Raw genomic sequence first — 25,321 nt, forward strand, 5'->3', positions numbered from 1 at the left:
AAGAAACGGGATGACTGGCAGAGAAGCAAAGCCATTCGCCACTGAGCACGCAGTACGTTTCTCGTGACGCAGCACCCTGTAGAAAGTGCGCTTGAGTCTGCCGACGAGAAATGCGGTGTGAGGTGCCAAGGCACAGAACCAGGCACCACGGCTGCAGGGTGAGAATGGAATAGACGGGCACGCGTTTCCACAGGCGGAGAGACACCATGTCCCAGCCTGCCTTCTCCCTCAGTCCCCTACAAAATAGATTTTCTGACACTGACGGTGGATTCAAAATTGAAACATTGTTCAAAGTACATTTAGGCTGATGGAAAGGAGGGGAAGGAATTGTCATTCCAACCCACAGTGAGATGGCTCCTGAACTCTGAATAAGGTTGGTCCCCAAACGGAAGTCGAGGGAAGGAAACTTCAGAACGACACCCCATTCCTCTTTCCATACATCACCCAAGCTCTAGACTGCACGGGGCACCTGGTATGATTATTTAGGCTGATCTACTTAAATGACGCTGGTTTGGATAAAATCAAGCCATTAATGATAACGGCACCCCAGTTCAGCCAGTTTAACACCCTTCCCGCAGCCATGCCATTACTTGAGGAAGAAGAATAAGTCAAAGACCCAGCCATCATATCTCGTTATTCCAAGTGCCAGTAAAACATCAATCATGTTGGAAATACTAGCTATAATCTTGTCACCGACAAAATGGTCCCGTAAAAGAACCCTTCAGATGTGCGAATGGGCAGGCCGTGGTCAGAGCTATTTGGAAGCAGCCCACTCTGTCCGTGGAAGGAATGGGGCTTGGGGTTCCACCTCACTGTGGAAGGATCCCCCTCCCTCCCTCAGCTGCATGACCCCACGCGTGAGCCTACACGCACTCAGCCTCAGAACGGGGATAAGGCCACCTGCCTGATGGGTGGCTCTGACGACTGCAAAGCCTGAACGCAGGATTGGTGGAGCCTCATGAGCACCCAGGCAATGTTCCTGGGAACTGAACAGGGCCTGGCCGCGGACTGAGTCTCTCAGCTTCATCGTGGCACCTTCGACAGTGTCTGAAAGGCCACCTTACCACGCCCTGGTGGCGACCTCACCATCTCTCCAGGGGCGCAGGGAAGCAGAGACCCCTCCCTGCGAAGCAGGTGCAAAGTCAGACACCAGAAAACGCCTCCTTCTGCCTTCTCGTCGGCTGGTGGTGCTGCCCCTGGCTGAACAGGGAGGTTGAAGCCTCCTGGTGAGATGTTTCTATGGTGACCAAGCAAATCAGCCTCTCAAACATAACATTTTCATCCATTTGTGAGGGAGCTGCTTGTGGCATTCAGACAGGCGTCAGTGATTCCCATCAACACCACCAGCTCAGCCCACCAAGGGGTCTCCTCCCTGCCCTCCCCTGCCCTCCCCACTCCACAGCGGGGCCGGGAGTGGCCTGTGGCCCAGTCCCTGTGCTATAACCTGCCCTCCCCGGGGCTCCTCCTGTCACTCCCAAGCAAGTCCTCCACGTCCCCCAGCCTCCTGGAGCCACGTAGGGCCCTGCGTCCTCAGTCCCTTTGCTCGGACACTCACGGCTGCCCCATCATGGCCCTGGCCTCCGAGCTGGTCTTCCTGTGTGCACTCTCCTTGCTCAGATCCAGTCCATCCTCTTCTTCTTAATCAAAGCCAGTCTCATGCTGCAAGTCTTTGAACTTCTCACAAGAAAGAACCACATCACTTCCCGCCCCTGGAGCAGTGTTCTCACCCGCTGGCCCCTGGTGCACCGTCCGTGTGTGTGAGATGTCCGGGACAGGCACCTGTGCAGAGGCAGAGGTGGAGGAGCGGGGGCCGGGGTGAGGAGTGGGCCTGGGGCGCCAGCACAGAAAGGCCCAAGGTTTCTTTTCAGTCTGATGCAAATATGCCGAAGTCAGAACGTGGTGACGCTACCACTTCGTGAATTTACTGAAAATCAAACTGTTGTAAAAATGGGCAGAGTAAGAGCAAAGAAGAGAGAACTGGAGAGGAAAAAACATTTTTTTTAGTCCCTGGATAATTTTTGAGTTTAACATTTCCTTTTCTGATTATTATAATAATCATGCTTATCCTAAGAAAATTAAAAATAGACAGAAGTATTATTGCAATGGTAATTACCAGGAGAGATAATCACCACTTAAGTGTGGATATATCTCTTTCTAATCTTTTCCTGATCATATGTGTGTGTTTTAATGGGATCGTGCTCTGTTCCGCTGTGTCTATTAGTGACGAGAGAAAATGCGTCTCTCCCTGCGGCTTCTCAACAAAGGAAGCTCTCAGAGGAATCTCAGGGCAATTTTTTGTGTCCAGGTGCAGATCCTTTTGCTCAGGGTTCCAAATAAAATAAAATCCCTGCGGTTAACAAGCAGGAGCCTGACCCTGTGGCCCGCTCACGCACGTTCTGATCCTCAACACCCAAGCAGTGCCAGGCCCCGCGCAGCCCGGCTTCCTGGGCTCGGCTGTTGCTGTGCCCGTGCTGGGTACGGGAGGGAGAAGCCCCGGACACTGCTTTCAGCCCCTGCTTACGGCCAACCTCGGCACCCGAATCCTCACCCTTGGAGCTCTGTGGTTCTGGCTCGTAGGGCCCGTTCCGTTTCTGCAGCGGGGAGAAAGCTCGAGGGACGGGAATCCAGCGTCTCCCCTCACCAGGGATTCCAGTTCCACAGGTCCAGTGTCCCCTGGTCAAGCACGGGCTGGAACCGTTAACTGGAAATGCCCAGTGATAAGCGACTCATGCATTTTAAGTAACTTTGTTATAGTATGTGCTCATCCTTGTTCTATTTCAGCTACTAGTCACTGTAGTTAATCTCTTACTGTGCCTAACTTACAAATTCAACTTTGGGGTACCTTTTATTATTATATTGCTATGATTGTTCGATTTTATTATGAGCTGTTATTAGTAATCGCTTCCTGGGCCTGGTTTATCAATTAGACGTAATCGTAGGTGTGCATGAGTAGGAGAAGGCACAGCCAGGGCTCAGTACCGTCTTTCCCTCCACGCATCCACGGCACAGCTTGGAACATCTTCTCATCGTCCTGCTTCTCATAGGAAACACTCAGGTCTGTCCCACCAAGCCACGAGCACCAAGCCTCAGTGTAAAATCCTGAACGTGTCCGGGCCCTGGGGCCCTCGGGCTGGGTGCAGGTGCAGTTCCCTGGGGCCAGCGCCTTGGCCCCCTTCACACCCCCAGTGGAAGACTCACCCTCTCACCATGCCAAGGACCCACTGACTGCCCAGCTCGTGTCTCAGAGCCCTTCCAGACCAAAGCCCCCACGGCCACAGCCGGGTCCCCCCTGCACCTGGACGCTGGGCTTGATGGGCACCTGTCTTGGCCTCTTGCCCTGGAGCTGCAAAGGAGAGGACGAGCTGCAGGAACCCCCCTGCCAGCCGATGGTGAAACGGCCCAGAGTCCTTCAGAGTTCCCCTCCGGGGCCGGCGCAGTGGCGTAGCGGGCAAAGCCGCCGCCTGCACGGAAGACCTCTCTCTCTCGTCTCTCCCTCTCGCTGTAACTCTGCCTCCCAAATAAGTAAATAAATAAATCTTTTTAAAAAAAATGAAGGCCCCGAGTCATACCCTGATTGCTTCTTCTGCCCAGCAGCCCGCTAGTGATTCCATTTCTCATCCCAAATCTAGCTTGTCCTGGGCCAGCCCAGCCCACGGCACCGTCAGCCACTGGCACCCCTTCTGCCCTGCTCAGCCGCTAGTTAGGGTAGAAGGGCTCCAGGCAAGCCCTGGTCTCCTAGGGTCTACTCGCCATCTGGGAACACCCCAGCTGTCTACTTTGATAGGCAGGGAAGCTGAGACCCGTTATCTCCACTCTCTGAGTGACTGGAGTGTTAGTGTGACTTTGGTGTAGGAAGCTTAGCATTATAAAAACGTGGGAGAGCCTGAAAGTCTGTGGAAACCAGAACCAGAAGATAAGCCTGTTTCGATGCAAAAACAAGTTGGGATCCACCTGTAGTTTTCTTTTTTTTTTTTTTTATTTTTTGACAGGCAGAGTGGACAGTGAGAGAGAGAGACAGAAAGGTCTTCCTTTTGCCATTGGTCATCCTCCAATGGCCGCCGTGGTGCGCTGCGGCCGGCACACCGCGCTGATCCGATGGCAGGAGCCAGGTGCTTCTCCTGGTCTCCCATGAGGTGCAGGGCCCAAGCACTTGGGCCATCCTCCACTGCACTCCCGGGCCACAGCAGAGGGCTGGCCTGGAAGAGGGGCAACCAGGACAGAATCCGGCGCCCCAACTGGGACTAGAACCCGGTGTGCCAGCGCCACTAGATGGAGGATTAGCCTAATGAGCCACAGCGCCGGCCTCCACCTGTAGTTTTCCATGAAGCACATGTTTTATGAACTTTTAGACCTCTAAAGCGTGGGTTTTAAAAACCTTTTGCACCACGGCAGGTGCTGTGGCACAGGCAGTAAAGCCGCCACCTGCAGTGCCAGCCTCCCATATGGGCGCTGGTTCGAGTCCTGGCTGCTGCGTTTCCAGTCCAGCTCCCTGATAATGCACCCTAGTGTAAACACAAGATGGCCAAGTGCCTGGGCCCCTGCAGCCACGTGGGAGACTCAGAGAAAGCTCCTGGCTCCTGGCTCCAGCCTGGCCCAGCCCTGGCCATCATGGCCATCTGGGGCTAATCCAGTGGATGGAAGACCCCCCATGGCTCTCTCCCTCCCTTTCTCTCTCTCCCTATGTATGTATGTGTGTATGTATATGTACATATATAGTGTATATGTACATATGTATAGACATATATATAGTATATATATATATATAACTCTGCCTTTCAAATAAATAAATTAATCTTAAACTTTTTACACCAAAATAAACTTACCTTTTCATTCCATTTTCCTAGAAAGTTTGGAAGCACCCTTGTACCAAGCCTGAAGAACCTCAGTCTTATGTATGATACAAGGTTGTGTAACATACTAAACCAGAAAAAAATGTGAGCTATTACTCCTGTCCCCCTTGAAACCATTGCTGCAAGCGAAGTCTGTTGTGTGTGCATTGCACAAGGGAACTGTGCTGGGACCGCTCACACTGAGTGTGCATCGCACACCCGAGTGTACACTGTACTTAGAGAGCCGTGCCGGGGGACGCTCACGCTGAGTGTGCATCGCACACCCGAGTGTACACTGTACTTAGAGAACTGTGCCGGGGGACACTCACGCTGAGTGTGCATCGCACACCCAAGCTTACACTTCACAGAGAACTGTGTTCAGCGAGTCTTGCATGACCTCTGATCTCTGCCACCATCTTCCCTCTCCTCCACAGGCAACCCTCCTGCCACTGGCACGGGGACCTTGCTGGTGACCCTGGAAGACGTGAATGACAACGCTCCCGTCATCCACCCCACGGTAGCTGAAGTCTGTGATGACGCAAAAAACCTCAGCGTTGTCATCTTGGGCGCGTCAGATAAGGATCTGCACCCAAACACAGATCCTTTCAAGTTTGAAATCCACAAACAAACTGTTCCTGACAAGGTCTGGAAGATCTCCAAGATCAACAGTAAGTCTGTCTAGAACATTCTGCCTCCCCCTTCTGACCTTGAGCGCATCGTTCCTCTTTCCTTGAGAGATCTTCCTCTCCAGCTCTCACGTGGCTGAACTCAGGGGTGCACGGCACGTGCCGACAGTGTCCCTTCCAGCAAACCAGTCGTGTGTAGACAGGGCTCAGCCGCTTCTCCGTAAGCACTGCCTCGTCCCTCCTCTTCCCCGCACTGCCCGCGGTGCGGTACACCCCGCCCTCTACCGTGCTCATAGCCCCACCGTCCTCCTAACACCTCTGCGGGCTGCATCTCTGCCGCCCCGAGTCGCCCGTCACAGGCCTGTCATCCACACCCCCTCCTCTTCCCTTTTCCTTGTAACTAAGCCGCGCAGGTTCTTTGTGTGTTGTGGCTTGCACAGAGCACTGGCCGGCCGCTCTGAAGACGGGAGCTCCTTGCTTCTGCCCCCTCCCTGTCTCCTGGCTCGGAAACAGGACAGAGTGTACCCCAGCTTCCACCAGCAGTTGGGAGTGGCAGTGGCACAAGGCCTCCCACAGGGACTGAGGACAAGCGGACCCCGGCTGTGAAGACTTGCTAAAGCCTTCCTCCCTCCACTCCCCTTTTCCGCTGTGGACATCTTCCAGCTCAGGGTCGGCAGTGACCGTGGCTTTGCTTTCAGACGCCTGGCTTTCCTGTCCCACGTGTCCTTTCTCCCACTTAGGAAACTCGCAAGCCATGTCTGCATCCCCAGCCTCTCCTCATGGGCCGGCGGAATTAAGAACGTGGCCCGGCGCTTCCCATCTGCCTTACGGGGGCTGAGATGGCAGCACCTATCCGGTTAGGAAAGATCCCCCCGGCACACGGCCCCACCGCCCCCTTCCCATTCGTGAACTCGCGACAAAGTTCACCTTGTCTCCCGATAAAGCCAAAACAGGAGAGAGAGAGAAGCGCGCATGCGTCAGAGACAGCCCCTGTCTGCAGGGACGGATTACCCCGCCGCTGTGCTGCTGACCTGGGCAGGGTTCACGTCTCACATCAGCCGGGGAGGGTGTGACCCATTCCATCACATTTTGAAGGTGCCCTGTACAATTGTGCATAAAATTTCCCATTACGGAGCCTCGTCTCTCTTGTTATGGCCCTATTTCATGTCTTACTTTATTAGTGACCCCCACTTGCTGTTGATTCTATCGGCCTGCTTCTCTTTTTATTGCCTCTTAAAGAATGGATTCGGCTGCACTGATCACTTTTCATTGAACAGCGCTTCTCTTGTTTGAGGGGTTAGCTGTTAGTCGCTGGGTGTTACGGCGGTGGCTGTCTCAGATGCTCACTGCTGGTTCTTCCCCGGGAGAGACTTCCTCGTTCCAGAGTTCCTCCTCTGTGGGAGGGAAATCAGAGCGAATCCGCCTCATGGCGGAGCGATGACCACGTCAGTCATTCGGGCACTTCTGCCACTGTCACCTCCCGGGATGGCCGTTCTGCAGCCGACGTCCTCTTCCTGGCACCACGTCTTGTTTTCCCTCCTGCTTTCCTGAAGCAGAACGTGCCGCCTCAGCCCCATTTCTCTTGTTCCCAGCTGTTCTCCGAGTACTTAGCGCTGTTTACGCCAAGAGAAGAGTGGCTTTAAAAAGTCCCCGTCAGGCCGGCGCCGCGGCTCACGAGGCTAATCCTCTGCCTGCGGTGCCAGCATCCCATATGGGCGCCGGGTTCTAGTCCCGGCTGCTCCTCTTCCAGGCCAGCTCTCTGCTGTGGCCCGGGAGTGCAGTGGAGGATGGCCCAAGTGCTTGGGCCCTGCACCCCATGGGAGACCAGGAGAAGCACCTGGCTCCTGCCTTCGGATTGGTGCAGCACACCGGCCGCAGCACACGGGCCGGAGCAGCCACTTGGGTGGTGAACCAACAGAAAAAGGAAGACCTCTCTCTCTGTCTCTCTCTCTCACTGTCCACTCTGCCTGTCAAAAAAAAAAAAAAGTCCCCCTATCATTGGAGTGACTGAGAAGAGCAGGCGGCCAGGGCAGGGGGGTGGGGGCATGGCCACTTCTCAGTGCCACAGGACATGGGACACGAGGAAGCTTGTGTTTGCACTCAGCTCTCGGGCCGGGGGCTGGGGCTCCGTCACAACAGTGCAGACGCCGCCTCCATGACAACACGCGGGGACGCTGCCCGCTGCGGGGGGGCGGGGGGGGTTCCACGTAGCTCTCCCTCCTTGAGCGCCATCTCTGTGGAGACGGACTCCCGGGTGTGACAACGTTTCAGGGTTCTTGGTACCCGGCCATTTCCGTAACAGTGAGTGCGCTGGAGACTGGTCACAGTAGCACTGTGCTGCAGAACTCTGCCCGCCGTGTCCGGTACAGGAGCCACCAGCCACGCTCGGTGCTGGGCACTTGGCACGGGGCTAGAGCCGCTGGGGAATGCATCTGTGGTCGCTCCACGGCTGTGAACCGGAGCTAAGCCTTCCCGCGAGCTCACCTCTGAGGCGGCCCCGTTCTGTGCGCGTGGTGGGGTGGAAGCCGGTCCTGTCTCACCTGTCCTCCTCGTCTCTGCAGACACGCACGCCCTGGTGAGCCTGCTGCAGAACCTGAACAAAGCCAACTACAACCTGCCCGTCATGGTGACAGACTCGGGGAAGCCGCCCATGACCAGCGTCACAGATCTCAGGGTCCAAGTGTGCTCCTGCAAGAACTCCAAAGTGGACTGCAACGCCGCGGGGCACCTGCGTGCCAGCCTGGCGGCCGCCCTGCTCACCACACTCTTCACCTTAGCCTGTAAGTCGGCCTCACGGCGGTGCCCACAGTGGCGCGTGCCGGGCTCACACGCCCGTTGCGTTCCCGTCTGTCTTCCCGAGGCAGCTCATTGTGGGGGGAAACAGTCACCCTCGGCCTAGGCGTGCGCCACAGAAAAGGCTCCCTGTGGCAGCGCTGCCGCGGGTAGTGGCATCTCAACAGCTCGCCGCCGGCCCGAGGGCTGTGCGCGCCTGCCCCGAGCTGTCCCGCAGCCCAGGGATCGGCAGAACCGGCCCCAGGTGCCCCTCGCTGTGAGCGTGTGAAAATGTGCCCAGGGTGGCCCGCTGGTCCACCGGGGCCTAGTTCTCTCTGCCTTGTGCAGTGGCCTCTGCCACATTAAAGTCGATACTGTAGCTTTTTAAGACCAGAGGGTTCGCAGAGGGAGGCTGGGCTGCAAGGAAAAAGAAAGATAAGTGAGTGCGCCCCACCTTTTTCCCACTGACTGGTGGCAGTGACTGTAATAGAAACGTTCTTTGAAACAAAGGAGTTCTCTCGCTGAGTGGTAGAGGCGGGCGTGACAGGAGTAAATCTGTGTCCGTGACTTCCTGCTGGTGGAGCGTTAGTGACTACACAGCTCCCGTGTGCTGGGGCCCCCGGAAGTGGCCTGTGGGCCTTGCTGTGAGAAAGCAGCGGTCACTGTGAACCAGGAAGTGTGGCAGTGGCCGTCTAGAAGAGAAGGCGTCGCGGCCTGGTGGCCGAGGGGTGTGGGCGGCAGGAAGTGACCCGGCGCGGCAGCGTTCGCGGTGCCTAAGCTCCATGCAGAAGCAGGGTCCCCTGGGAAGCCCTAGGAGGAGAAGCCCCTGAGGGTCCCACTGAGCCTTCAAACTGCATTTCCCAAACAGAGCCTGCGGTCTCCCCCCCCCCACCCCCCCAGCCCTGCCCCTGCCTGACTCTCCTCCCAGGGCTGCACCATCTCCTCACCGTCATCCCTGTGGCTCCTTCCAAACCCTCAGGCTACAAAGCCCAGCAGTCTGACACCTTCCAGCCACACCCTCCACCCCCAGCTCAGTTCCTGTCTCCAGGCCTGGCTGATCTCATGGCTTCCTGATGCTGCCTCTGCATGAGAATATAAGGGGAGGCAGGGGCTGGGTGTCTTGGCTAAACCTCATCTGTGAAGTAGAAACCAACTGAATCTGCAGAGGGGAAGACCCGGAGCTGGGGCTGTGGGCTGACAGGAAATGCGGAAAGATTTTCAAAAGGGAATAAAACAGTCAGGCGAGACATGCATACAAGGGTGACCAAAGAGCAAGACGGTCCAGACGTGGCGCCCCGCGATGCCTGCGTCAGAGACCCTAGCCCCAGGCACGATTCCCCAGGAGCCCTGGGAGCTGTGTGAGGATGGATTCCACCTCACAGATGGAGGCCTGGACAGCTCCTGTCTGCCAGCCCGCTGGGTGCACTGTGCAGCAGGAACGAGGAAGAGGGGGGCAAGTGTAAGACTAGGAGTGCGCGGGTGTTTATGCCAGGCGACCTGAAACCAGGCAGACGGCCTCCGCGGGCCGACACCACTCCTGCAGCGTGGTGACGCACAGCACCAGCACTCCAGAGACGCTCACAGAACACCTCACACTTAAGACCGGAAGTTACACTTCCCAAAGGACCGGAGCCAGCTGGAAAGAGTTGAACACAGAATTAACTGACTCTGAATTTGGCAGAGAGGAGGGGGCAGGGGGAGGGACTAGACTTGAAAGTGCAAGGCCTGGGGCTGCCACTGTGCCGTAGACGGTTCAGCCTCTGCCTGCAGTGCTGGCAACCCGTTAGGCCCTGGCACTAACCAGAACCCCAGAGCACTAACCAGACACCTGAGCACTAACCAGACACCCGGAGCACTAACCAGACATGCTGAGCACTAACCAGACACCCGGAGCACTAACCAGACACCTGGAGCACTAACCAGACACCTGAGCACTAACCAGACACCCGGAGCACTAACCAGACACCTGGAGCACTAACCAGACACCTGAGCACTAACCAGACACCCGGAGCACTAACCAGACACCCGAGCACTAACCAGACACCCGGAACACTAACCAGACACCCGGAGCACTAACCAGACACCCGAGCACTAACCAGACACCCGAGCACTAACCAGACACCCGGAGTGTGGGGAGCAACTCGGACTAGACTAAGTTACTGGAATTAAGACTTATTCTATGCATCTGCTCTCCCACAATATGGCGCTGGGAGAGAAGAAAACAGCTTCTACACAGCTGCCTCCAGTTCAGCCAATAAACTGTAGGACTTGCTCCTGATTGGAGGAGAGCAGCGTGCTCGGCGTGTGGGCAGCCGAGTTGGGATTGGCAGAGGAGGACTATAAAGGAGGAGAGAGAGAACATGCACCAGGAACATCTAAGAGGAACATCTATCTGAAGGAACACCTGTGCAGCCCCCGAGAGAGCAGGCCGGCGGTGTGCCGCTCCCCTGCGGAAGTGGGGAAAGTGGCCAGGGGGAACCGCCCTTCCACGGAGGTGGAAGGGACAGTAGCCAACCCGGGAAGAACCAGCAGCAAACCTGGGGAGGGCCGAGCAGACGAAAGAACAGCGCAGGGTCCTGTGTCGTTCCTCCACGAAGAGGGGGAGCAACACCGGAGCACTAACCAGACACCCGGAGCACTAACCAGACACCCGGAACACTAACCAGACACCTGAGCACTAACCAGACACCTGAGCACTAACCAGACACCCGGAGCACTAACCAGACACCCGAGCACTAACCAGACACCCGGAACACTAACCAGACACCCGAGCACTAACCAGACACCCGGAGCACTAACCAGACACCCGAGCACTAACCAGACACCGGAGCACTAACCAGACACCCGAGCACTAACCAGACACCCGAGCACTAACCAGACACCCGGAGCACTAACCAGACACCCGAGCACTAACCAGACACCCGGAGCACTAACCAGACACCCGAAGCACTAACCAGACACCCGGAGCACTAACCAGACACCCGAGCACTAACCAGACACCCGGAGCACTAACCAGACACCCGAGCACTAACCAGACACCCGAGCACTAACCAGACACCCGGAGCACTAACCAGACACCCGAGCACTAACCAGACACCCGGAGCACTAACCAGACACCCGAAGCACTAACCAGACACCCGAGCACTAACCAGACACCCGAGCACTAACCAGACACCCGAGCACTAACAAGACACCCGGAGCACTAACCAGACACCCGAGCACTAACCAGACACCCGGAGCACTAACCAGACACCCGGAGCACTAACCAGAAACCCGAGCACTAACCAGACACCCGGAGCACTAACCAGACACCCGGAACACTAACCAGACACCCGGAGCACTAACCAGACACCTGAGCACTAACCAGACACCCGGAACACTAACCAGACACCCGAGCACTAACCAGACACCCGGAGCACTAACCAGACACCCGGAGCACTAACCAGACACCCGAGCACTAACCAGACACCCGGAGCACTAACCAGACACCTGGAGCACTAACCAGACACCTGAGCTCTAACCAGACACCTGGAGCACTAACCAGACGCCCGGATCACTAACCAGACACACTAAACACTAACCAAATGCCCTCAAAACTAACCAGACATGCCGAGAGCTTACCAGATGCCCTGAGCACTAACCAGGTGCCCTGAGCACCAAGCAGATGCCCTGCTATTCGGCACTTTCCTCTATAGTTTCCTCGTTGGTTTAGGGGCTGGATCCCACTTTACGGTGAGAAAACCGATCTCGGAAGGCTCCCAGGCGTGTGGCAGTGAGGCCGGCGCCTGCCATCAGCCCCTTCACAGAAAAGAAAACGAAGCACTTCCATTCACTGTGTGCCGGTGGTGGCTTTGCTGCAACTGAGAACTGAGCTGAAGAACCTGCACCCCTTCTTTGACGTCTAAAGACAAGGGAGATAATAACACATGATAAGAGTAACCGAAAATAGGGCCGGCACCGCGGCTCACTAGGCTAATCCTCCGCCTAGCGGCGCTGGCACACCGGGTTCTAGTCCCGGTCGGGGCGCCGGATTCTGTCCCGGTTGCCCCTCTTCCAGGCCAGCTCTCTGCTGTGGCCAGGGAGTGCAGTGGAGGATGGCCCAAGTGCTTGGGCCCTGCACCCCATGGGAGACCAGGAAAAGCACCTGGTTCCTGGCTCCTGCCATCGGATCAGCGCGGTGCGCCGGCCACATCGCGCCAGCCGCGGCGGCCATTGGAGAGTGAACCAACGGCAAAGGAAGACCTTTCTCTCTGTCTCTCTCTCTCACTGTCCACTCTGCCTGTCAAAAAAAAAAAAAAAAAAAAAAAAGAGTAATCGAAAATAATGAGAGAAAGTTAAGCAGGGCGAGCATTTTAGCCTCACGGTTAAGACACCCACGTCGCACATCAGAGTGCCTGGGATCTGAACTCCTAACCCCAGCTTCCTACCAGTGCAGACGTGGGGAGGCAGCTGGGAGGGCTCAAGTGGCTGGGCTCCTGTCTCCCATGGGGGAGGCCTGGATTTGGTCCTGGTCCTGGCCCAGCCTTGGCCATTGCAGGCACTTAGGGAGTGAACCAGCAGTTCAGAGTTCTCTCTCACACACAGATCAGTTTCTGCAAACGAAATAATTGCTCACTGTCCGTGTTGGTGTTTAAACCACCTGCTGATGGCACTGAAAGGAGGCACCGCCCCCTGGAGCCGACCTGTGGACCTGTCGCCTGTATCTGGTTTCTCTAGCAGGCTCCGGGCAGTAAGCACAGGCAGACTTCTCCAGAAACCTGTTCTGATCATTGCTTTAGGCCTCACAAAGCAACCCTGGCACGAATATTAAAGAATGTGCCAGGTGAACCATTTTAACAAGTCAAAAGTCTCTCACCCGGGGAGCAGGCAGGGTGCGGAAGCTGTCTGGGGCACAAGCGAGGTGACCAACAGGCGCCGAAGCCAGCCACTGAAACTGTCCTTGGATGTTACCTTTTTCATCAGCGCCTTTTGTATACAGTAACATTCACCCAGTGTAAGTACTCAGCTGGCTACAATCGTGTAGCCACTCGACAACCACGGCTTCCTTGGCTCTTATTGCCTGCCTCGTATCAGGCTTCCCCTGAAGACACTGTTGCCTGTTCTGCAGTCTCTGAGCTGTCTCGGTAGCTTTTGCTTCCCGCCGTGAGATGAATCGCAGGCAGAGACAGAGCGAGGAGATGCAGGAGACCCGGCAGAGCGGCTGTCCACCGCCGCAGAGGCCCGAGCCACGCTTGGCGATCCGTCTTCCTGGACGGTGGCCCTTGACCCCGAGAGCTTTCTGTGAGCTGTGCCTGGAGGCTAAGAGCTTTATGTAAATTCCATCGATCACCCCTGTGGTCGTCCCACGGCCCTGGGAAGCAGGATCGATCACATCATGGTCTAGAACTGACTGGAAATAAGGAACTGGAAGCCAAGTTAGTGGATTTTACTCAGTTGTTTTTCTCTCTGCATAACCAGTTAGCCCCTCAGGGAACCGGTGGGGACGTCCAGAGGTGTTTGGTCACCGTGACCAGGATGGGGCTGTCAGTGGCACCAGTGGGTGGAAGCCAGGGGTGAGGGCCACCACCCTTCAGGGCACAGGACACACCCCTGCCTGGGCTGCGTTCTGAACCCAGGTCCGGGCGTCCTGTGGACAGGGCTCCTCCTGATGACCATGCTGGGTGGCGTGGCGTGGCGTGGCGGCCCCACCACTGCTCGTCCCCAGGTGGCTTGAATGAGACGCCACGTGCAGGAACTAGTGGGAACACCAGTCCCCCCCCCCCGCCCCCCCCGCCCCATGACGTGTTCTCGGAGCTCACCGTGGTGAGAACGCGAGGCTAGCCTAGCCGTGTGACCGGCTGAGCAAGCACTGACCAGAACAGGTTTCTGGAGAAGCCTCTGCCTGTGGCCTACTGCACGGGGCCTGCTAGAGAAACCAGGCACGGCCAAGAAGTCGGCGCCGTGGGGTGGTCAGGGAAGCCCTCGTGCTAAGCTCTGGCAGCTGCGAGCGTGTGACCTTAGACACAGAGGTGAATAAGCCCAGGATCCGAGGACGGGGAGGCTGCCCTGCATTAGCCAGGTGAGGCCTGTGTAGCCACAGAGTCCACGGAAGAGGAAGGAGGAGCAGCTCGAGACGGTGGCAACCGAGGGCACTGGAGGTGGGGCGGAGAGGCGGAGGGCGGGGCCATGATCCGCTCGCTAGGAACTGGACAGGTAAGGAAATGGGTTCTCCCGGGGCTCCAGCCCCTGCTGACCCCCTTCGGACCTGTGACGTCCAGAACGGGAAGAGAGCGCATGCGTGTTGTTCTCAGCCCCGGGTGTGCAGCCGTTTGTTGCAGCAGATAGGGACGCGGAAGCCCCCGAGGGGACCTCGCTCTGGCACCGAGTGTCTGTGCGCCTGGAGCCGTCATCAGTGCGAACGCTGCAGTCAGCGTGCTCCCGGGGCAGCCACGGCCTGTGCTCCGTGGCCGCGGCGCCCACGCTGCTCTTGGGCAGAGGAGAGGCGCGCGTCTCAGACCCTCCCAGCAGGTGCAGGGAAGTCGGGCCGAGTGGGTGGCTCCGCCCTGCAGAACAGCGGGCCGCGCTGTGGTCAGAGCCCGGGCGCCGCCGCCCCCTGCTCTGCTCTTCTGCTTGGAATCGAGTCGTGGTCCCTCCCAGCCTAACTCTGAGCCTTCCCCCATTCAGGTCTGTGAGAACTGCTGACGTCGAAGCTTGACTCCCACATTTCCATAGCAACAGGAGAAAGAACAAAGAACAGTCTATCCAAATCTGAAGATGGTGGTTTGCAGCTCTCGAACTCCACGCCTGGTCCTCGGTCGTTGCCGGTTTCTGTTTCCTTTGCGATTTCACTTAGTCTGTACTTGGCCATCTCGACGGCATCTCCCCTCCTCTTTTAATTAACGGAATCCTCTGAGTTGTCCCTGAGTGTCTAGCGATCACGACAGGTAACTTGAGCTTGTGGGGGCAGGAGCAGTGATGACTACTTTCTCTGATGTGTTGCCATGACGCCGGCCAGTGCGCCACACATCCGGCTTCGTCTGTGGGTTAGTCTTTGTATATGTATGAGTATCTGTATGTGTGTATACACGGTATTTATAGACAGACCGCGAGGGGAAGCCTAGCTTCCATACGTCACTCTTCCATGAACGGTGAAACAGAGAGAGGGGAGATGCGACCACGGCTGGACCCTGCTGGGGCCTCAGCATCTGCCCACTCGTCGCAGGGCAGCGGCCCCCGCACTGCAGCTGCCTCTCCACCGCCTGTCCGGTCTGCCCGCTGCCATGACAGCCAGGCAGGTGCACAGAGGGGCCGCGCAGAGAAAGAAGTCCTTTCTGGCTAGTGGGAGGACTGCCAGCACGCGCCATGGTCCTGAGCCAAGGCGGTGATGAGCAGAGAAGGGGATTTTACAGTCGGACGCCAGGCACAGGGCGGAGACGCTGTTTCCGGGATCGGCCCGCAGTGGTGTGCATCCCGAGTCCCCGGTAGCGCTGGCCCCACTGTAGACAGTCTCTCCCACGTCCCCTGGGGCGCCATCATGGAGGTGAGGTCGCACACACATACCAAGAGGTCGGCAGGTACCATGCTGTATACACATATGTACCCACCTGTATAGACAGACATGTATGCACCTACACGCCGTTCGTTTCCTATACACACGCATAAACTAGAGTACACGCAGGTAGTTTTAAAAGTACCCTTTTGTGTGGATCGACTACCGTTGTTTGCAAACCTGAAAATAAACGCTGTTTCTTCTGTATGAAATGGAATTGATTTTCATTCTGTGAGCACGGAGCAGTGAGGGAACTCGGTGCGTGTGCCAGCGTTAGCTTCTTGCCAATGAAATCTAAACAAACCAGCAAAGCTCACACCAAACTTCTCCCTCCAAGCAAACTAGCGACAGCCTGTGGCTTCTGCTGGAGCTCCCCACAAACCAGGTGCAGTGAGTGTCTTAGCACGTTTTAATGCAGCTGAACGAATGGGCTTCACCCCACACACATGCGTGCGCTTTCTTATGCAATCCACGTTTGTCCCGGAGTTTCCAGTTCCTTCCGTGGAAGCAGGAATCATCTGTTGTCTCTGTTGTAGTGCAGTTATGCAGATCGACTTACTCACATTGTATTTGTTTCTCTAGTCAATCATTTGGGACATATAGAATGCAGAGGGGTTTTTTTCTTCCATTGAAATAAATGGGTAATTGGTGGTTAACACTGCTGATTTCTACGTTGTGTCTAATGTTGCTGGTGGGGCCTTGTCCTGGAGGATGTGCACATGTGGGGGCCCCTGCACACCCGTTAGACGCGTCCACTAAGGCAGACGCACCAGCTCAGAGCACGGGCCTGGGCTCACCCTCGCACCGGGCAGGCAGCCGGGAGGATGCTCCGAGCCGACGGATGGTCCTCCATTGGTGCAGTTGCGACCGTCCGTCTACAGTCCCGAGACACAGGGACTGTGTGCCGTTGCTTGCTCATCTGCCCGGGCGATGGCGCACCTTGGACGTGACATGGTGGCTCCGTGAGCACGTGCCTCTGGGGAGCAGGGGAAGCTAAGCCGTCCATTTATGCCACGGGAATGCAGCCTGGGGCTTGGTGGAGCACAGCCATGTGCCCCCGGGAGCACCCCACTCCACTCCTGTGGCAAGGCACAGAGACAGTGCTCACCCTAGGGCAGCTGTCCAGGTGGTCGGCAGCCCGACCCATGGGCTACCTAACGGGGAGAAATCTCACCTCCATCGCCAACTGAGCCACCTCCAGGGAGAACGACGCCGACTGTCACAATCATCAGAGGAGGTGTCCCCAGCCTGCCCCCCGCCACTCCGACCATAGCATAACCCGGCTCAGGACTGAGAGCAGAAGCAAAGCGCACGCGTCATCCACAAGCAGCAGAGGCCCCAGAGTCCCCTCACCTGAGCGTCTCTCCTTTACCGAGAAAGAGAGCGATTCTTAGAAGCCCAAGCGCCGGACACTGTGGCCGCCAGCAGTTTTAACTTGCCAGAATATGATACATTGTTTCGCGAAAGCAAAGGAACAATCAAAATGTTATTCCAGTCTTACCTGTGCATTTTATCCTAGTCCAAGTTACTTTCCAAAAAAAAAAAAAAAAATTGCCTTTCCCAATGAGCAAGCCTAAAACTCAGGGCTTTGTGTCCACTGGACAACGCCATGCCCTCCGTGCCCCTTTTTATTAACACATCACAGTTCCTCGAAAGCACATACCCTCCCCCATTTCACTCACGATCTAATTATTTCCGACGATTTGCTGTAGTGAGCACATGCAAACATTTTCTGATGTCAACAAGTTTCCCCTAGCTTGCCAGTCCTCTCCCAGCGCCCGTTGGTTGGGACAGATGGACCTGCTGCAGGGACTTTGGTTAACTCGGCACGGGCCGAGCAGCGGAGCAGAAGGAAGGCGGCTGCTTTTCCTGGTAGGTAGCAGAGACCCCTGATGGGGGCCGACTGACTTTTCCTGGTAGGGAGCAGAGACCCCTGATGGGGGCCGACCGCGAGGGGCCTGAGCCCCGCTCTGCCTTGCCACTCACTAGGGGGCGCTCTAGGGGACTTTGTGAGAACTCTGAAATGACACACACAAGACAGTCACCGACTCTTGCAGGTGGAATCCTGTCACCCAGGAGTTGTGCTGAATTCCCAACCATCCGCACGAGACAGGGTGGCCTCCTGCCACGTCTCGGCCTTCTGGCTAAGGTCAGGTGGAGAAGGGGCCTTACCTGGAAATGGCGTTGTTGCAGATGTCACTGGCCAGGTGCACTAGGCTGGCACATCTGGGAAGCAGAGAGAGACGCACAGGGAGGGCAGGCTCTGTGCAGACAGGGGCAGGGGCTGCAGCGGTGCGGCCCCATCTAAGGAACCCAGGGCTTGCAGGCCGCGGCCCAGACTCGGCGAGGCCGGACGAGGACCCCAGAAGCCCCCCAGCTGGCTCCCACCAGGACCCCGGCCTTCGGGCCTCCGGATCCGAGGAGTCCGTTTCCACGGCTCCAAGCCACTCCCTGTTCCTGCAGCCCGGGGAAGTGAACCCGGGCCCCGAGTCCCGCGAAGGCAGTGCCCCCAGCGGGAGGCGTTTCGCAGCCGGAGATACTGCAGCACCCGGGAGATTCTTGGTTGTCGTGAGTCAGGGCGGCACCGGTGTCCGGGGGGAGACGTCAGAGATCCTGCTCCACACCCTGCGAGGCCAGGGCCCCCTCTCCCTCGACAGCAGCCAAGAACTGGCGTCAGGCGCCCCTGGAGCCCCAGACAGGAAACTCAGAGAATTCTAGGATGGCAGGAAGAGCAGCGGCCACTCGGGAAGCCCCCTCCCGTCCTTGTGTGACGGCAGCCTCTGTTTTCTCAGCGTTGTGCAGCGGGACCCTCTGCGGACGGCGGGGAAAGGGAGGTGTGGGTGTGGTCGGTGATCAAGCGGACCCCGAACGCCAGTGCCCGGGCCGCCCGCCGCAGGGAGCTCTGCAGCTCGGCAGTGCCCGGGCCGCCGCAGGGAGCTCTGCAGCTCGGCATGGTCAGCAGGGGCGCTCTGTGCAGAGGGGTGGCGGGCGAGGGTCCCGGGGGAGCGGGAGAGGGGAGGTCGCTGCGCCAGGGGCCCAGGCGCCCGTCTCCACGGCCACACTAGGTCTGCTGCAGACACGGGCGGGCTCCCCTCCGGCCTCCCTCCGGCCCTAGAGCACACGCAGCCGGTCCCAGCGCACAGACCCCGCCGCCCACTCCCACAGGGGCCGCCCCGCCCCGGCCCGGCCGTGTGACGTCACTGACCTACAGCCCTCCCGGGCCGGCGAGCCAGCGCGTGCTCGCTGGGTCACGCTGAGTGACAGCTCGCCCGGCCGTGTGACGTCACTGACCTACAGCCCTCCCGGGCCGGCGAGCCAGCGCGTGCTCGCTGGGTCACGCTGAGTGACAGCTCGCCGGCCCGGGATGGCGCGTTCTGACGGACGCAGCGCTCTGGACACTCCCAGGACTCAGAGACCGGCGGCCCGGATACACCCTGCATAGCCTCTGTGTGCCGCCACCGCCGCCAGGCACCGGCAGGCTGCTGGACATGCCGGAACTCCCGTCAGGGCCTGTCCGGCCCTTCCCGGGAGACCCCAGCCTGCAGTGACCCCCCTGAAGCACAGCTGCACAGTCTCCTCAGGGGACCCCTGGCCGCCTCCCGCAGGGCCGCACACCAAGCACCGCTTGTCTGCTCCACTTGTGTGTAACTGGCGCATCCGCCTCGCAAACCAGGGCTCCGGTCACCACGCGGGGTTGGGTGAAGGGGGCACGAGGCTGGCCGTCCTCCTGGCAGTGACAAGGGTAATCGGGTTTTCTCGGAGGCCAGGCACCAACCAATGCAGCCCGGCTCTCCAGAGAAAACCAGTGCCCTCTTTAACTGCAGCCCACGCAAGGCCACGAAGCCGCTCCCGAACGCCTTTGCCCCACTTCCGGTTCTGCTTCCCCTTCTTCCGCTACGGGCGGCGTGGGAGGCGGGGCTATGTGAGAATGGCGGGGAAGTGCCGGGCGGGGCCTCGTCTCCGGACGGAAGCTCGAGGTTCGGAGGCCTTTTCCGGCGCGTGACGGAAACTACAGCCCCCAGAACCCTCCGCGGTATCGCGAGAGGCCTGTCTCGTCGCGAGAAGCGGCGGCTAGGGGCGTCTGCGCGGACAAACGGAAGTCTAGGTGACGGTCTGAGACATCGCCGCCAAGCTGGGAACCGGGGAGATGGCCGAGACTGACCCCAAGACGGTGCAGGACCTCACCTCAGTGGTAAGCGACAGCCCCGAGCACGCCCACTGCGGGGTCCTCAGAGGTGCGGCTTCCGGGGCTTCCCCGGCCCAGGCGCGGCCGCTTGGCCCCTGGTCGCCGGGTGTGGGCCCCGACCCCTCCGTGGCCCCTCACCTGCCCGAGACCTCCTGGCCGCGCCTCGCCCGCCCCGGGTGCCCCGGCGACGCTGCGTGGTGCGCGGCGGCGGGGGTGGGAGCAGCTTCGGGGCCGGAACCTGGAACCCGGGCCCGCGGCGGAGACAGGTGTGGACCCGGGACAGGTGTGGACGCGGCTTGTTCGTTCGTGCTGTTTTTTTAGGTGCAGACGCTCCTGCAGCAGATGCAAGACAAATTCCAGACCATGTCCGACCAGATCATCGGGAGAAATATCCTTGTCCCCGGGGCGGGCGGGTGCGTCCGGTGCGCCGGCCTTAGCCGCAGGCCGAGCTCGCGGGCCGGTGCAGGAGCAGAGGGCCGGCGACGCCAGAGGAGTGGCGGCCCTGGCTGTCCCCGGGAGAGCCGCGCTCTGCCCTCCCCTCGCCGGGGAACAGGTGTGTGTGTGGCGAGTGAGGAAACGAGGCTTAGGGAGGCAGGGGTCTCCGGGAGGCGGGGGGCCCCCGGGAAGCTGCGGCGACGTGCGGGGGTCTGCGGCCGTCTGCGTGCTCCTTAGCTCGGCCACTCGATGACATGAGCAGCCGCATCGACGACCTGGAGAAGAACATCGCGGACCTCATGACGCAGGCTGGAGTGGAGGAGCCGGAGGGGGAGAGCAAGACGCCCGCCCCGCAGAAGAGCTGAGGTGAGCGCGTGGGCCCGGGGGGCCTGAGCCCCGGTGCAGACCAGTGGTCAGCGGGGACCCTGGCCCGCCCCCACCCCCCGCCCCCGTGGACTCCAGGTCCCGACGGTGTCCGTGGCAAACACTGGCCGGCGTGGGCTCCCACGGAGTTCACATCATCAACATGGGCCAGCGCGGTCTTCCCACGGAGTTCACGCCATCAACACGGGCCGGCGTGGGCTCCCACGGAGTTCATGTCATCAACACGGGCCGGCGTGGGCTCCCACGGAGTTCACGCCATCAACACGGGCCGACGTGGGCTCCCACGGAGTTCACGCCATCAACACGGGCTATCGTGGGCTCCCACGGAGTTCACGCCATCAACATGGGCCAGTGTGGGCTCCCACAGCGTTCACGCCATCAACACGGGCCAGTGTGGACTCCCATGGAGTTCACGTCATCAACACGGGCCAGTGTGGACTCCCATGGAGTTCACGTCATCAACACGGGCCAGTGTGGACTCCCACGGAGTTCACGCCATCAACACGGGCTATCGTGGGCTCCCACGGAGTTCACGCCATCAACATGGGCCAGTGTGGGCTCCCACAGAGTTCACGCCATCAACACGGGCCAGTGTGGACTCCCATGGAGTTCACGTCATCAACACGGGCCGGCGTGGGCTCCCACGGAGTTCACACCATCAACACGGGCCAGTGTGGACTCCCATGGAGTTCACGTCATCAACACGGGCCGGCGTGGGCTCCCACGGAGTTCACGTCATCAACACGGGCCGGCGTGGGCTCCCATGGAGTTCACGTCATCAACACGGGCCAGTGTGGACTCCCATGGAGTTCACGTCATCAACACGGGCCGACGTGGGCTCCCACGGAGTTCACGCCATCAACACGGGCTATCGTGGGCTCCCACGGAGTTCACGCCATCAACATGGGCCAGTGTGGGCTCCCACAGAGTTCACGCCATCAACACGGGCCAGTGTGGACTCCCATGGAGTTCACGTCATCAACACGGGCCGGCGTGGGCTCCCACGGAGTTCACACCATCAACACGGGCCAGTGTGGACTCCCATGGAGTTCACGTCATCAACACGGGCCGGCGTGGGCTCCCACGGAGTTCACGTCATCAACACGGGCCGGCGTGGGCTCCCATGGAGTTCACGTCATCAACACGGGCCAGTGTGGACTCCCATGGAGTTCACGTCATCAACACGGGCCGGCGTGGGCTCCCCACGGAGTTCACGTCATCAACACGGGCTGGCGTGGGCTCCCACGGAGTTCACGTCATCAACACGGGCCGGCGTGGGCTCCCACGGAGTTCACGCCATCAACACGGGCCGGCATGGGCTCCCACGGAGTTCACGCCATCAACACGGGCCAGTGTGGGCTCCCATGGAGTTCACGCCATCAACACGGGCCAGTGTGGGTTCCCACGGAGTTCACGCCATCAACACGGGCCGGCGTGGGCTCCCACGGAGTTCACGTCATCCCACCAGTAACCACGGTGATTTCCTTACCCTGAGAAACCCTTATCACTGTGAGATTTTTCACTGGTTGGTGGACTTTTTTGGGGGGGGTGTGGGAGTCCAGATGATGTGAGCCACTCGTGGGACCGCCAGGGGCTGTCTTGGGAGCTGGGCCATGCGCAGCTGGAGTGCGGCCACCCTAGGCCTGTGCCACAGCCGCCGGTGGTGGCGGCCCTGATACACCCCGGAAGTCAGCTCGCTCTTCTCTCGTCCCACTGGCACCATTTTAATTCCCTGTAAAAACTGAATTTTGAGGTGGCCAACTACGAAGCACTGTGTTCAGGGAGAGAGACCTGATTCCCTTCTCAATCCCTGGGCTGCCCAAAGCAAGTCTTAAGGGACTCTGAAGTCGAGGTGGCTCCGAAGTCCGGGGGGACACCGAGGCTGGTACTGAAGTCTCCGGTCGGCTTTGAGACGTGGCTTGGGTCGGCTCCTTCCCTGAGTGACTCGCAGAACTGCTTCTGTTACGTTCTGTCACCTGTTGATTTTCTGGAGATAATTTGAAAAATATCTTGGTAGCTCTAGAAGTTCCTCTGGGTCTCTACGTATCATGTGGCAGTCAGAAATCCTAATAATAAGGGGCCGGTTCTGTGGCACCCACCGTCTACAGTGCCAGCATCTCATATGGGCGCTGGTTCAAGTCCCGGCTGCTCCACTTCGATCCAGCTCTCTGCTATAGCCTGGGAAAGCAGTAGAAGATGCCCAAGTCCCTGGGCCCCTGCACCCATGTGGGAGACCTGGAAGAAGCTCCTGGCTCCTGGCTCTGGATCAGCCCAACTCCGACTGTTGGGGCCACCTGGGGAGTGAACCAGCAGATGGAAGACCTGTTTCTCTGTCTCTGCCTTTCTCTGTAACACTGCCTCTCAAATAAATCTTTTTTTTTTCTTTAAAGATTTTATTTGAGAGGTAGAGTTACAGACAGTAGGAGGGAGAGACAGAGAGACAGATGTTCCATCTGCTGGTGCACTCCCCAACTGGCAGGAGCTGAGCCGATCCGACGCCAGGAGCCAGGAGCTTCTTCCAGGTCTCCCACGCGGGTGCAGGGGCCCAAGGACTTGAGCCATCCTCCACTGTTTCCCAGGTGCATTAGCAGGGAGCTGGATTGGAAGAGGAGCAGCCGGGACTTGAACCAGCGCCCACAAGGGATGCCGGCACTGCAGGCGGAGGAGTAACCTACTGCAGCCTGGCACCAGCCCCTCAGATAAATAAAGTGTAAAAGAAAAGAAAAGCAATAAAGTGAGAATTTCCTCTAGAGTTGCAGCATTGATGAGCGTCAGACAACAAGGAAAGTACAAAGAAAGGAAGGGGAAAAGGAAACAGAATTTAAAAAAAATAATAAAGGCCGCCAGCTGACCCTGCTTGACTTTCGCTAGAGCCTTGGGCCAGAAAGGAGCCCCATTCAGCAGATTGGGACAGGGCTTTGGCGGGGCTGCGCGGGGCTCCCTGCGTGCCGGCACATCCTGAGAGGCCCGTTGATGGTTTTCCGCCTTCCCCAGGTCGCCGGGAGCCACGCTGAGGTCTGCGACACCGGACGTTTCAAGCCGAGAGAAGACCGAAAGGCTTTCGCAGCTGGCTGCTGTGTGTAGACAGGTTTTACGTAACCGTGTGCACTCACCACACGCCGTGTAGTTAGGTTAGAGTGAGGCCCGCCCCGCCCCGCCCCGCCCCGCCGCTTCTCAGATGCGGCACCCTCCCCTCTTGGAACTTGGTTAGTTGTGCTCTTCCTTATTAAACACTAACACTTCGGCGGTTCCAGCACACAGTTGTCCATTTTTAGTGTGTTTCTGTGGAGTCCTCTCTCCCCTCCTTTCCTCTTGTAGTGGTTGTGAAGTTGCCGTGGGACTTTTTCTTAGACACATTGTGACACTGTTGGACTTGGTGACCTACGATATTTGTGGCATTTAGGATTAAGTCTCACGCAGTGAGCATTTAGCAGCAGCACGCAGTGTGCTGGCGGCACTTTCCAAATGACTGGAAACTCTAAAAATTCTCCAGAAACCACTCACTGCTGTGTTGCCAAAAGTCGGCATTCCTGTCCGTCGAGGGCTCCGTCCCTGAGATGAGACGCTGCAGTCACTGGAAAGAGCTTTTAGATTCTGCTAGAACGTCTACGATGCAGAGAACCAGAGAACGCAGCCTGCCCCTAGGAGTGTGTGTCAGTTTTGCATGAGGTTCTGATTCACGTGCAGTGATGACCACAAAAGTCTGGCAGGATTTCAGCCCGGTCACTCCACCTGCTCCGTGGTTCGGGGTGAGGAGAGAGGCCAGGTCAGCCGTGCGCCAGTGGCTCGGCCGGGACAGAAGTGGCCGGCGGCAGGCACCAGGTTTTAAGAAGTCTTAGTGATTTAAGCTAACAGAGCAGCAAGTGGATTGGTTTCAGAAAACAAGGCAATGGCTGTTGTCACTGAGTGCAGTGCGGCAGGGAGGCCTCGCGGGTGACCCCGCGGTGGCCCTGCACGGCGGGCGCCCGAGTTCAGCGGTGCTACAGTGCTCCCGGGGAGCCCGAACGAAAGCAGTGCGCTTCGGGCTCCAGCTGCCCGCCTCACCGCTGTTACTGTCTGTATCTTAAAGATGTACTTCTATTGAGAGAGAAGTTGTCCTGTTCATGAGCTGTACGGGGGGTGCGGGAGTCTGGCCGGCAGGCTGTGCTGTGTGTCCGAGCCTGGGACTGGCCCCTGGAGAAAATAGGGCTTGCTGTGGGGGGGTCGGGACTTCCGGGGAGTTGGCTTCCTTGCGTTGCAGTGACTTCGAAGGCAGGCTCCTTGGAGCAGTGAATAAAGGTGCCTGAAATCCTGCCACCAACGCTTCCTCCGTGTGACAAGTTCATGTGGGGGCGGGCATTTGGGACGTGCCGTGTCGGAGTGCCGCCGCTGATTCCAGGTCCGCGTGCTGCCGGTGTGCAGCCCCTGGGTCCTGCCAGGGCGTGGGTGGAGCTCCTGGCCTCCACCTGGCCCAGCCCAGGCTGTCGGAGGCAGGCAGTGGAGAGAGAACCAGTGGACGGATGAAAGGTCGATTCCCTCTCTTTCTCACTCCGCCTTTCAAAACAAAAATCCTTCTACAAGT

The 25,321-nt window shown here is 58.5% G+C and overlaps 2 protein-coding genes and 1 long non-coding RNA gene across 4 annotated transcripts in view; 2 read left to right on the plus strand and 1 right to left on the minus strand.

Annotated features, from left to right (window-relative positions):
• Nucleotides 1–15,967, plus strand: part of CDH13 (cadherin 13) — a 1,120,403-nt gene extending 1,104,436 nt beyond the window's left edge. For both annotated transcript variants that reach the window (XM_051847323.3, XM_051847322.3), the window contains exons 12-14: nt 5,264–5,497; nt 8,017–8,235; nt 14,891–15,967. In XM_051847323.3, the coding sequence (XP_051703283.1) occupies nt 5,264–5,497; nt 8,017–8,235; nt 14,891–14,898 (461 nt within the window). In that variant the 3' untranslated portion in view covers nt 14,899–15,967. The remainder of the gene's footprint in view (nt 1–5,263; nt 5,498–8,016; nt 8,236–14,890) is intronic.
• Nucleotides 1–18,862, minus strand: part of LOC138846592 (uncharacterized) — a 30,180-nt gene extending 11,318 nt beyond the window's left edge. Inside the window, exon 1 of the long non-coding RNA XR_011384129.2 lies at nt 17,928–18,862. This is a non-coding gene — a long non-coding RNA (uncharacterized LOC138846592). The remainder of the gene's footprint in view (nt 1–17,927) is intronic.
• A 978-nt stretch (nt 18,863–19,840) lies between these two features.
• On the plus strand, nt 19,841–24,016 carry HSBP1 (heat shock factor binding protein 1). The gene is made up of 4 exons (XM_002711660.6): nt 19,841–19,947; nt 20,263–20,329; nt 20,623–20,742; nt 23,755–24,016. The coding sequence occupies exons 1-3, from the start codon at nt 19,903–19,905 to the stop codon at nt 20,739–20,741; spliced, it is 231 nt and encodes a 76-aa protein (XP_002711706.1). The 5' UTR covers nt 19,841–19,902; the 3' UTR covers nt 20,742; nt 23,755–24,016.
• Nucleotides 24,017–25,321: the final 1,305 nt, after the last annotated feature.

The sequence above is a fragment of the Oryctolagus cuniculus genome, chromosome 18 (genome assembly GCF_051225735.1).
Source record: "Oryctolagus cuniculus isolate XC-2025 breed Fujian yellow rabbit chromosome 18, ASM5122573v1, whole genome shotgun sequence".
Lineage (NCBI taxonomy): Eukaryota > Metazoa > Chordata > Mammalia > Lagomorpha > Leporidae > Oryctolagus > Oryctolagus cuniculus.